This window comes from Vulpes lagopus, chromosome 21 (genome assembly GCF_018345385.1).
Source record: "Vulpes lagopus strain Blue_001 chromosome 21, ASM1834538v1, whole genome shotgun sequence".
NCBI lineage: Eukaryota > Metazoa > Chordata > Mammalia > Carnivora > Canidae > Vulpes > Vulpes lagopus.
Window position 1 is genome coordinate 4,848,496 of NC_054844.1, and position 13,219 is coordinate 4,861,714.

A 13,219-nucleotide genomic window follows, 5' to 3' on the forward strand; every position below is an offset into this window, starting at 1 on the left:
AAAAAGGATCACAGAGCAATTACCTGAAAATGTATGTCCCGTTCATCCCGAAGGTGTTTGTTTCTTTCCCTGCAGATGGAAAAAGGGAATCTATTCAGACACGGCATTTGCAGTGAATAAAGCCAATAGCAGCCAGTTTGCCAGTGAGAGAGGTGCAGAGAAAAGCTTGACGTGGAAGGCGCAGTGAGTGTAGAATGTCTTTCCTTAGGGATTATGACAGAGGTTAGTTTGTCAAGCTGTAAGTCAGTTGGAGGCAGGGAGTAAACAGAATGGCCCTTCAGGATCCTGCACTTCAGGATCAGGGGGTGACCAGGAATTCCAGCTGCACCTGTGAACTTGTTATTGGGTGTTTGCACTCTCTCTGGACCATTCATTTCATGCATGCATGCAGTCACTCAACAACTGTCTCCTGAGCACCCATTCCATGCTAAACAGGGTTCTAGCTATCAAGGTTACAACCAACAAATAAAAGAAAAATTTCCTGTCCTTGGGAAATTTTATTTTAATGCAGAGGTCATTGCTATTGAGAGAGATAAACCAGGGACTGGAAAATAGTGTCTGAGGGTGCAGTGGTATTTCAGCAGGGCATTCAGGGAGACAGCATCTGAGGCTTGAGGAGGAGAGGGGAGCGATGCTGGTATTTGAGCTTGGTAGAGCTTCACAGGCAGAGGAGACAGCAAGGGCAAAGCCTGGAGTCAGGCTCTCTTGGATGTGTGTGAGGAGCAGAAGGGAGGGCATAAGAGTGCTCAGAGGAGAGCCATTAGGATATGACATCAGAGAAAGGTGCAGGGACAAGTAGAGACCTGACCATTCGTGGTCTTGTGGGCCATTGTAGGAACTTGGGATTTTACTCCAAATGAGACATGAGGCCATTGGGGGGGCAGTGGCAGCAGAGTGTCCTGATCTGACTCACGTTTTATACAGAGCCCTATATAGTACAGATGCTGGGCCAAGAATACACTACTGGACACAAGAGTGAGGCCCTGAGAACTGACCACTCTTTTAGGCAACATGGAGGTCACTGGTTTCACTTCCAGTGCAATTGAGGTAGAAGGAGCCTGACTAGTGCATCAAGAGGGAGGAAAAGAATGGAGACAGGATGCAAACATAAGCAATTCTTTTGAAAGCCATTAAAAAGATGAGAAGTGGCTGGATGGGGAAGTGGTGACAGGAGATACCAGGTAAGAGATGTCAAAGGGACACAACGGACCATGGAGGAGAGAGAATGCATGCTGGAATAGTCCTCGACAAAGGTGAGATATTCCAGTGCACAGCTGGGAGCCAGCCGTACAGGGCAATGGTCCACCACGCTGGAGAAGGCAAGAGGTGGATGCAGATGGGCATGGGGGATGTGCTCACGTGGCAGTTCTGCCTGTCTCCTTCCAGGGCACCCCTGGTTCTGTAAGCAGGCTAGCAGCCTTGCACCTGGGTGAAGGTTCAAGGGCTCTGGGAAGCCCCGTCTCTATCAGGGAGTATGCTGTGCTGTCTCCTGCTTCGTGCAGCCATCTCCGTGCATATAGTCACTCATACATATCGTCTGATTCTCAAAAGAAGCCTGGGAGGCAGGTATGAGAAAATTAACACTCCCAAGTAAATTGCCCAAGGTCACAGAAGGTCATAAGGGGCAGTGCTAGGTTCCAAAGCACATGTTCCTAAGTGTCCTAAAATTGTTTCCATTTGCCCCTTCCTCAGCCCGTCACATCCCAGCCACTGTCCTGATTCCACCTGCTTCCTCCCCTCAATCTCAACTCCACATTCTTGCTAGCCCTTGCCCAGCATTTGCTCTCTCCTTGACTCAGTTTCCCCATGCTCTCTGTCACTACTCTGTGATTTCACTGTGGAGGAAAAATCTGCCACGGGGGCCTTCTCCGTTGTATCTGGGCTGCCACTGGCTGCAGACTCGAAGCTTGTAAGCGAGCAATAGCACAGAAAGGCTTCAGGCATGTGATTCTGCACAGATGCTAGTCTCTGTCAAAAAGATCCATATGCAGAAAGCTGCCTTGTCATTCTCTTCTGCTCATTCGCTTTCAATCTGTCCTTTTCTTCTAAGTACAATAGAAAAAAGGGGGGAAAACCCTCCAAAACGTGTCCTTGTTCTCTTCCTTCCACCAAAGCCTTCCTAAGAATCAAGATTGGCTCTCAAATGGATTAGAACTTGGCTACATCCAAACCCCATTCCATCCCCCCAGCCTGGGCAGCCCCGTTTCAATCATGTATTGAGTGAAGTAAGTCTGAAATGCGTTCAGCTCGGAGCACTTTTCAATTGGGTAGCATCACAGATGCCAGACACGGTAACCTCACCTTGCTTTCAAATAAAACAAAATAAGAACCGGGGCACCTGGGTGGCTCAGTTGGTTAAGTATGTGACTCTGGAGTTTGGCTCAGATCATGATCTCAGGGTCCTGAGACTGAGCCCCATGTAGGCTCCGTGCTCAGTGCAGAGACTGCTTGAGGATTCTCTCTCTTCCTTTGTCCCTCCCCCACTCAACCTCTAAATAAATAAATGAACAAACAAATAAATACTAAAAACAAGTCAGAGTGTCCCTGATTGAAGTCCACTCACTGTACTTTAAAAATCAGAACCCAGGGTGCCTGGGTGGCTCAGCAGGTTAAGCATTGGCCTTCGGCTCAGGTCATGATCGCAGGGTCCTGGGATAGAGCCCCGCTGAGCAGGGATCCTGCTTCTCCCTCTCCCTCTGCCGCTCCCCCTGCTTGTGCTCTCTCGTTCTCTCTCTCTCTGCCAAATAAATAAATAAATCCTCAAAAAACAAATAAATGAAAAATAAAAATCAGAACCCAAAGTCCCCGTGCCTCATCACCACGCCCAAGAGTTGTCTGGCAGACAGAACATATTGCAACCTGGAAACCTCACAGGCAAAAGTGAAAAATCTCATCTTTCCACATACCAATTTGGTTTGGGGTTTGGGGTGAGCACATCCCAGACCAATGAACTTCGAATTTCCAGTGAATTTTAGCAAGCTGAGGAGACTCTAAATTCCTTTGTTCTGTTTGTGCTCTATTCATGATTTATTTACTCACTCAACAGACATTAAGAGAATATGGAAGAACCCAGAGAATCAGCCAGATATGGATCTCAATTCTGGCTCCCGCAGTGAGTAGCTGTGTCTCTTTTGGTAAATTGCTTCATTTCTCTGCTATCAATTTCCTCCTCTGTTAATTCCTCCATCAGCAACTGCCCTCCTCTCCTTAGTTTTGTTGAAGATGAAAGGGTGCTATATCCGCCCGAGGACGGAAGCTCAAGAAATTCAGTTCCCTCCTATGGGAGCAAGTACCACAGAAGGTGCTGTGAGAGAGCCACCAAGAACAAGGCCGAGCTACCTGCAGAGGCACAGACTGGAGAGGGATGTGAGTGTGTGTGAATGGACCACACACGATATGCTGGGGATCGGCGAATGAGGGCACTCTCCCAGCGGCTACGACTGCTCAGAACGTAGGCAGGGAAGACTCTCAGATTGGCCCTTCCCACCCAAGGCACCTGGGATGTGATCTCGGAACACACCAGTGCTCACGCACCTCAGGAAATCCAGCTGCTTCAGGAGTCCCGACTTCTCACGCTGCAGGCTCTCTGTCACGCGGTACACTTCCCTGAGGAAGAGGCAAACACAGCATTGATGAGCTTGCATTCTAGGGGTGTAAGCTACCACGGTGTGAGGGGTTGTGCTGAAGTTAGATGCCTTGGACCCTCACCCTGGATCCCTGCAGGCAGTACCCCACACTGGGGACAGGAGAGGGTTTAGAGGAATATGCCTCCTCTGGGGAGCACCTGCTATGTGCAGGTGCTTTCAGCCATGAACTCACTTAATCAGCACGCACTCCCTATTTGGAAGGTGAAATGACCCCTTCCAATGGGGATCCAAATGATCCCCTATCATTTCATAGACAGAGATAGTCAAAGAGTCAGTAACTCTCCCCGCGTCACACAGACAATCCATGACTGAGCTAGGGTTCTAATCTAAATTAGGACCTCCAACTCCCAAACCCATGAACAGGGCTCCATGAACCCATGAACTGCACTGCCTGCCCGGGCTCTAGTTGGTCCCATCCTACCCAGAATTCAGAGAATTAGAACCAATATTCTTCTCCAGCTCAATCTTGAGGGTGAGAGCAGAACTTGTATTTTTTTTCCCCTGATGCTGATTTCATTTGTTTCCAGGAGCTCCAGAAGAATCCTTTCCCCTTCCCGATCTTCCTCTATAAGCCTCCAATCTGTTCCTACCGTTGGCCATTCATTTCTTTAACTTAGGATTTCTCATCTCTAGCCACATAGCAGAGATTAAATGTATCAATTATAATCAGATGCTTATATCATAGCATGAGCATGTCAATCATATCAGGAGTTTTGAGGAAGGGGAGGGAGAAGCTCAGAGCTAGGTGGGGTGTCTGGAGAGTAACTCAGAGGGTGAGCAGAGGCTGCTCTGGTTTGGTCTGTTTTTTTTTTTTTAAGATTTTATTTACTTATGGGGGTGGGGGCAGCGGGCAGAGGGAGAAGCAGGCTCCCTGCAGAGCAGAAGCCCAATGCAGGACTTGATCCCAGGACTCCGGGATCACGACCTGAGCCAAAGGCAGTGGCTTAGCTGCTGAGCCACCAAGGTGCCCTTGTATGCTCTGGTTTGTTTGTATCTCTACAGGCAACCAAGGGCCCACCCAGCATAAAGACAGAGTCAATAAATACCAGTAAGAAACAAAAGGAGAGTGGGGGAGGGAAGAAGGAAGGTGGGGATGGAGGAAGGAAGAGAGGAAGGAAGGGGTGAGTGGAGGAGAAAAAAAGAAAAAAGGAAAGCATAACTGGATGACATTGGAGGATAAGCCTCGTTGAACTTCACAACTTTGCCTTCCTCCTTCCCTCTGTGCTTTGCACCATGGTTTAGAAATGATTAAATCACCCCTAAGCTTACTGCAAAAGGCCTGAAGTTCCACATTTCCAAACCACAGTAGAGCTTCTAGTATAGGGAGCATCTTCCAGCCTCACAAACGTCCATTTCCCTAGGCTGTCCAGCTACCTGGATTGTGCACACACCCGGGCTGGGCAAGGACAGTCACCCCTCTGCCGCTGCCCCCTCAATGCGATTTACTGAGCTGGCAAAAACAGCACCTGTTTGCTTAATCCATCCAGACTCGGGCCAAACCCACCATAATCAGATTCCTTAAAAGGTATCTGTGTGGTCTTTTCCCCTTTATAGAATAATTATAAAGTCAATCTACAACAATAACAGCCTGAATCAAATTCTAAGTTCACCTCAGACAATCCTAATAAAGCAACAAAACTTCTCCAGCTCCTGCAGAGCTTCAAATTCCTAACATTTTATTACCAATTATATTTAATTTCAACTTGAGGGAAAACAATGTATTTTCCATTATCCAAACCGGGTCCCCAAATCCCTGTGTCGGATTCTACTGTGATTAGCAGTACGTGAGCGCGGCTGCCTGTGCTGCCGCTGTGCCCGGGGAGCCAGATGGCTCTGTGGTTCCTCCGTCCCAGCCCTGCGTTCTGATCCTCAACCAGAGGCAGACAGCTTTGCCCCTGCTGAGGAAAACCTCTCCTTGGAAATCTGAGGTCTGTGTTCTCACAGAATGTTTGATTTATGAGCCAATTTCTAAGAAACGAAGCATTCCAGGTGTTTGTCCTGTGCACATAGCACCAGTTGGCCTTGGAAGCCACACACACACACACACACACACACACACACTCACTCACTCACACATGTACTTACACATGTATGCTACATATCTATGGGAATGCATGTCTACCCATTTGTCTAAATACAAATACATACATCCGTTTAGATATACACACATATTCAGACTTTTCATATGTTAACAAAAACAAAGACATTCCTGAAAAACAAAATGACACTTGGATATTTGACCAAATGACCTTCTAACTAGACATCATACAGGTTTATACCTGGTAATGTGTGGACCAATAAGGGAAAGAATTTTTCATAGGAGTGACTGCTGAGAGGTTTATGGTTGTCTTTAGAGAAATGCTGTTGGCTTTGTCTTCTGGAGGGGGATGAGATAGGGAGCATCTCCAAAATATATTGTCAAGTGAAAGCGAAGGCTAATGCAGAACATCATGGTACCATTTTGTAAATGAAGGTTGTGCGTGTGTGTGTGTGTGTGTGTGTGTGCGCGCACGCGCATGCGTGCTTGTATTTGCATAGAACATTCTGGAAGGATCCACAAGAACCCAGGACTGATGACCTCTGCATGATCACAGGCTTGGAGTCATGGGAGGGGCAGGGGGCATGCCGGCCTCTTTTTGAGTGTATATCCCTTCGTGCCTTGTCATAAACTACCTACCCCCACGTAAAAATTCATTAACAAGATAAAAAGAGGTACAGTTTTTCAGCTGACCTTCATCTTTATATTATCTCTCCTGTCTGATTGTTCTTTCTTTATCTTATTTTAAAATCAAGTTCTCCTTTCTTGAGCATCTTCAGAGAAAAGAAAAATTAATTCTGCCCATTCAGAATTCTAGCTGATAAATGACTAAGTCTTTTTATCTCCCAATTGCATCCTCTCCCTTCCCAGCTGCTCTGGTGCAACATCAGGCAGCAAGATGTGGGAAGGAGCACGTGCTATTGGGAGAACTAGGTTCTGTCCCTATTTTCTGACATTAACTAGCTGTGTGGCTTTGGGTCTGCTGCTGCAGCTCACCGAGCCTCAGTTTCCTAGCTTGTAAAAGGAAGGGGTGGATTAGGGCACTTGGGTTCTATCAGTACTGTTGGTCTGGGATTCGTTCTACAGAGAACAAGCTGAGGCTTTCACTGCCCTTGTCTCCTGAACTCCCTGGACAGGACACTCTTTCCTGGGCTTCAGGCACGCTTTCAGACTGCAGGAGACACTGCACGCCTTTTGAAAGCAGGTCGTGGAGGTTCTGAAATCGTTTATCTCTCTCTCCCAACCCTCTTTCCCAATTCCCAGCCTCCAGAGATTGTGTCTTTGGCTGGGTTAATTAAGATAAGACTTCAGAAAGATTCTTATCCTCATGCTGCGATGTGATACCCCAGCACTGGGTGTTTATTTCCATTTGCTGTTCTAATGCTTGTGCCTTCAGATGTTTGTTGTTTTAGAACTTGATTGAATTTTAAGAGCCTGAATCCTTAATTCTGTTGGTAAAGTTAAATGCCTTTGCCTTGTTGGCCTGCTCTCAATGAGGCGAACCGATTTTGCTTGTTGACAATGAAATACGCTGTCCTGCCACTGGTCATCCAAGAATTGGAGTGAAGGGATTTGTTTTGCTTTAAGTCAGCTACAAGGGAATACAAGGGTTTTGTTTTTTGTTTTTCTTAACTAGAGAAATCTTACTAGGGTAAAACTCCACATGCAAACACATTTCCTTTGTCCTCCTCTTGCCCCCGGCCAATCAGTCTCAAGCAATACAGCACAGCACATACAGAACAGACAGCAGAACAATGATTTAAGCCTATGGACCCAAATATTGTCAGCAGTCAGACGGAGGGACGGCTTTCCCTTCTGAACAAGGGAAGAGTTAACGTATGTAAAACTCAAGCACTGCTATGTAGTGCTGCCCTCTGAAATCAGACTCTCTCTAATACTTGGCACAGGGCTAGGCACGCGTGACCTCCTGCAGCATGAATGAATGAGAGCATGAGCGAATAAGGAATGAACGATGGCTAGTCCTACTGTCTAGCTGGCTCATTACTCACTGTGGGGAGTCAGCCGGATGTGTCTAGCACTGAGCATCATGGGACAGTTACTTAAAACCCCTGACCCTCAGCTTCCTCTTCCAGAGAGTGCATAATAATGGTACCTGCCCCATCAGGATGCTATCAAGTTCGTAGGGAATAATGTCAAATTATGGACATACGGGTGATACACTGAATGCATAACATAGTAATCAGTGCAGAGCAGTGTTCAATGTATGTCTGACAAGTGACTAAGTAAACGAATATTCAGGTAAATGTGTGAACAAATAAACAAGTGAGGTCCTTGTCCTGGGCCTGCCAGGGAGTGCATTTGCTCTCAGAACCTGATGCTCCCAAGATGAGACGAATGTCTGGTCCCCAGGAATTCCTCAGGCTCAGCACACTGACCTAGCCCTTGATCCTGCCTCACACGTGCCTCTGCCTAGCAGGCCAAAAACAGCTCACTGACAAACTAGGCCCTGAGAGATGCGGGCTTCCCTACACTGGGCCCACCCAAAGGAGAAAGTGGGCAGACTGGAGTGAAGATTCCAGGGCACTATCACATGCTCCATCAGATTCTTTTTTTTCCTTTTTTAAAAATATTTTATGTTTATTTACTCATGAGAGACACAGAGAGAGTCAAAGGCAGAGACACAGGCAGAGGGAGAGGCAGGCTCCATGCGGGGAGCCCGATGCGGCACTCGATCCCAGACCCCAAGATCATGCCCTGAGCCGAAGGCAGATGCTCAACCACTGAGCCACCCGGGTGTCCCAACACTCCATCAGATTCTATGCTGACCCTCAGGAGCCTACCTGCTTCACTCTTGTCCTGAGTCTCCCTGGTCTCTCAAACAGGACAGTTACCTCTCTCTCTCTCTCAAACAAATACATTTTTTTAAATTTTTTTAAAAATAAAATAAAAAGGGGTGCCTGGGTGGCTCAGTCAGTTGAGTGACTGACTCTTGGTTTCAGCTCAGGCTGTGATCTCGGGTTCCTGGGATCAAGCCCCGCAATGGGCTCTGTGCTCAGTGGGGAGCCTGCTTCTCCCTCTCCCTATGCTCCTCCCCCTGCTCCCCCTGCTCATGTGTACATGCTTTCTCTGCCTCTCACATAAATAAATAAATCTTAAAAAAAAAATCTGATAGTCACTTATGGTCCATCTGCTCACTCAGTCTTTTCTCAATTACTGCCTTATATTTGTTGGTTGAATATTGCAACCTTCTAATTACATAATAAATTTTCCAAGAATAGGGTTCTAGATTTCCTATGAATCCTAGATTATGCTTGCCACAGTACTGGTCTGCCTAATGGCCTCAGGATCCCAGAAGAGGTTTTCAGGGAGCAAGGAGCCTGCAAGCCCCACATGATAGGCAAGGCAACAGGGTCTCCAAAAGAGGAGACAGCTTGCTCACAGGAAGGGGTGGGGCTGGCCAGCAGTGACAGGAGCTCTTGAAGGCCTACTCACATCTCCTTCTCCTGGTGGAGTTGGCAGGCCTCTTGTTGGAGGCTTTCCAGCTGCTGCTGGGCATCCTGTAGCTCCCGGGAGGTCCGCTCCAGCTCTCGAGCCAGCTCCTGGTTTGTGACTTTCAGCTTGGTATTCTCAGCCTTGGTTTCATGCTCATCATTTTGCAGCATGGTGCACTGGCCTTCCAGCTGGAAAGGAGAGTGGGGGAGCAGAAAGGAATGATAAACAACTACCATCTAGTCTGGCCTGTGCCCTGCAACTTCCCCTCACTTTCTCCACTTGGTGGGTGGGAGGCCCTAGCTGCCAGTCTTTGCTGTCCCTGAGCCTCAATAGGCTTTGTCCTGCTCCTTAATTCACAGGGATGCCCTTTTGGAGGCAGGGAGGAACTTTCAGAGCATATCTCATCTCTCCCCCGTCTCCACAGGGCTTCTGAACAGTCCGGAGGGAGCAGCACCATTCAAAGACAGCTAGGGAAGGAAGGTGAACGAGCCATCTGTGTCCCCCATCCCAGGGATGATCATGCCGATCATTATCATCTCATCCATGGTCTCAAAAGCTACAACCCAGCAATTGCACTACTGGGTATTTACCCCAAAGATGCAGATGTAGTGAAATGCTGGGATACCTGCACCGCAATGTTCATATCAGCAATGTCCACAATAGTCAAATCGTGGAAGGAGCCTCAGTGTTCATCGACAGATGAATGGATAAAGATGTGGTCTATGTATACAATGGAATATTACTCAGCCATTAGAAACGACAAATACCCACTATTTGCTTCAACATGGATAGAACTGGAGGAGGGTATTATGCTGAGTGAAGTAAGTCAATCAGAGAAGGACAATCACCATATAGTTTCATTCATAGGGGTAATATAAGAAATAGTGAAAGGGATTATAGGGGAAAGAAGGGAAACTGAACAGGGAAAATTTAGAGAGGGAGACAAACCATGAGAGACTCCTAACTCTGGGAACCAAGCAAAGGGTTGCAGAAGGGGAGATGGGCAGGGGGTTGGGGTAACTGGGTAACAGGCACTAAGGAGGGCACTTGACAGGATGAGCACTGGGTGTTATACTGTATGTTGGCAAATAGAACTTAAATAAAAACAAATGAAAAAAATTAAAAATTAAAAATAAAAGAGACACCCTAAATCCCTCTTGTCTTTTCAGCCAATTGTCTCCCTCAGCCCTAATGGACACGGAAAGCAGCTAAGTGGCATTCTTCATAGAACCATCCTTCTCAGTTTTAAATGCTGACAGTTAATCTATTTATTCCCTTTTTTCTTCACTCAGCTAAATAAGTCCACTTCCTTTAAGCTAGAGAAACTTTGTATGGTGGCCAGAAACCCTGGAAATTCTTAAGAAATAGCTAAAACAGGTCAAACCAAACATATACCTTTTTTCATATCCCTAAAGCAACTAAAAAACCTGCATTTGCATAAGTGCAGCTTTTCTTGGCTGGTGGTTTGGTTCTGCTTTGCAGAGCTTCCAACCCTCTCACCAGAGGAGGACTCAAACCAAAGCAAATATATCATAATAAATTTAGTTTAATGAATGTGGCCAGTAAGAGGCAGAGGAAACAGCAACAAGGAATTTTGTGTGATTCTCAAGAGGCTCCTGTGTAATCAGGCAAGCATGTAGTAATTAAATCGAGTGGTAATCATTCATTTGAGGGATAAGTCTAATTGGTAAGAATTTAATGCATAATAGTGATGAGAAGAAAGAGTAGGAGAAGGTATGGCTGTGGAAGGGGAATGGCAAGGCAGCTGGCAGTTTCTGGAGTTGAAATCATCTTGCTCACAGAAGGAAGAAGTCAAAATCCATAAGTCGGGTAGCAGCCGAGGGGACAGTCTCTAGCTTCAGCATGGGGCAGCTTTGAACATATTTTAATGTGTTGCTAAAAATAGCCTCCCTATTCAAATGGAAGCAATGTGTCTGGGTCTATTCAGGTCTAGATTCCTTCCAGCGCCAGACAAAACAAAACGAGAGGCCAAGTGGCACCCAGGCCTCTGTCCCCGACAGGCCCTTGCTTTAGTGAGGAAGCTGTGAATGTCAATTTGCCTAAGTGATCAGTCTTCCTGGGTTCATTGACCAGCCATGGTGGATGGACACTGCCCTATATGATGCACAACCCAGACTGCCTCCCAGGGGCTCAGGTCCATCAGAGGAATATCTGGTGTCTGCATCCATCCTGTGGGCTGATGGGAACAGCTACAAAAAAAGGATGCAAACCTTTCCCGGCACATAGGAAGACAAGGGATGGACAAATTGATCTTTGAAGAGCCTCTTCCAATTGGAGATACCCATGGCTATCCAGGCAGGAAGACATCACCATTTGCAGCCTCCCCTACACCATCAGTGACTGTGTCCCTTGTACCTCAGCATCCCTCTCTTCTCTTACACAGAATGTAGGAAATAAATGAACATTTTGGCATTCTGGTGGCTCTTGAACATAATTATGTGACGACATCTTCAGATGCCTCAAGGGAGAATTCTTGGCAACTTTCCTAAATGAAACACCTGGCACTGGAGAGGTAATGGCTTTATCTTGGGATCACCTGTGATTTCAAATGCTATTTTTTGTACAGTTGAATGGCTCTTCTTGGATTAAAGACAGACAAACAAACAAACCCAAATCCTTAAGTGAATAACAGGGAAAGTGGGCAAGAGCCAGGAGAGGATGGAGTGAAGAGCCAGATGCTTTAAGGTCACAATGAAAGCATACCCTCTTCTGCTTCTGGATAAGTTGCTCCAGCTCCTGCTCCTTCGACAATAATTTCTTCTCCAGCTCCTGACTGTGGGCCTGAAATCTCTCTGTGTCCTGCCAGGCCAGAAAGAAGGACATGTGAGGCCCAAAATGCACCTGGGATGTAGATATTTTCCCCACCTTGGACCTGCTCGACAAACAGAGCCCACCCATCCTTTGGGACTTAGAGGCCCTTCCCATGCCATTCCCAGGCTTCGGTATCCTGCCTGGCTGGCCAGCGAGGCCCAGTGAGACAGAGAGAGGGTGAGCCCTCAGTAAGGTGTGACACTAACTCCCACCAAGTGTGACCATGACTAATGCCTGATGCCTGTGCGTCGCCCCCCAGAAAGAAGGCAGCATCAGTTGGCGGTGGAGTCCTGAACACAGAGAACGGACAGGAGCCTAAGTTTGAATCCCAGGCCCCACATCTTCCCATCTGTAAACGGGGGTGGGGGTGGGGTAGGGGGTGGGGGGTGGCGGGCGGGACATGTAGAATGACCTTCTAATGTGGCTTCTCTGTTCCATGGTGGGCACTAGCACTCGAACTTAAACTGCCCTTGCTCAGGAAACACAGGCCACGGCAGGCATCTTCCTCTCTAGGGTGTGGTTCCTTGCTCTTCCCCACTGTGACTGAGCTGGCCCAGCCCTGCTCTTTGTGAAATCTCTGCTCCTGTGCTCAACAACAGCCCATCCCCTCCTGCTCTGAGCAGAGAACTCCGTGTGAGGAGCTCAGCATGGGGTAAAGAGAAAACTATGTGGATTGTCCGGTCATCTGTCACTACCACAGAGCCAGAGCCAGGAGACTGGGGTTCCAGCTGTGGCCTTACCCAGTTGACTTACTTCACTCATCTATCATTATTTCTTTGTTCACAGGATAAAAACAAAAATATGCAGGCCACCTGCAGCTCGCCACTCTCCTGAAGGCAGAGAGGAGGTGCAGAACATACAGGAAGAGGAGAAACCATTACAATGTCCATATAGCTCACTGCAGGAGCCCCGGGGTTCCGCCTGCTCAAGAGGAATGCCCAGCTGTGGGATGCTGCATGCTACAGGGGCTATGGGGATGGGCATGACAGCGCCCTGGGGGGCGGGAGGGCACGCAACCACTCCCAGGGTACAGGCCTTTGGCTCAGGATTAGTTCCGGGGCTCATCACCTATAGACACTACCTGGTTCCTCAGCCCGTTCTCTGGCAGGTAAATAGAGCTCAGGCAAAGCCTGTGATTGTCCTCATGTCAACCACATGCAGTGGACAGAGGCAGGATTTGACCAGGCAGCTCCTGCTCTCCACACTTTGACCAGGGGCCGAGCTTCACTCAGCTTGGTCATCGCACACA

The 13,219-nt window shown here is 47.7% G+C and overlaps 1 protein-coding gene across 4 annotated transcripts in view; it reads right to left on the reverse strand.

Moving 5' to 3' along the window:
• The window catches only part of CRACR2A (calcium release activated channel regulator 2A), a 165,952-nt gene that overhangs the window by 41,033 nt on the left and 111,700 nt on the right, over positions 1 to 13,219 (reverse strand). For all 4 annotated transcript variants that reach the window (XM_041735817.1, XM_041735815.1, XM_041735816.1 and 1 more), the window contains 4 exons: positions 11,863 to 11,958; positions 9,139 to 9,326; positions 3,535 to 3,606; positions 24 to 69 (listed from right to left, as the gene is read on the reverse strand). In XM_041735817.1, the coding sequence (XP_041591751.1) occupies positions 24 to 69; positions 3,535 to 3,606; positions 9,139 to 9,326; positions 11,863 to 11,958 (402 nt within the window). The remainder of the gene's footprint in view (positions 1 to 23; positions 70 to 3,534; positions 3,607 to 9,138; positions 9,327 to 11,862; positions 11,959 to 13,219) is intronic.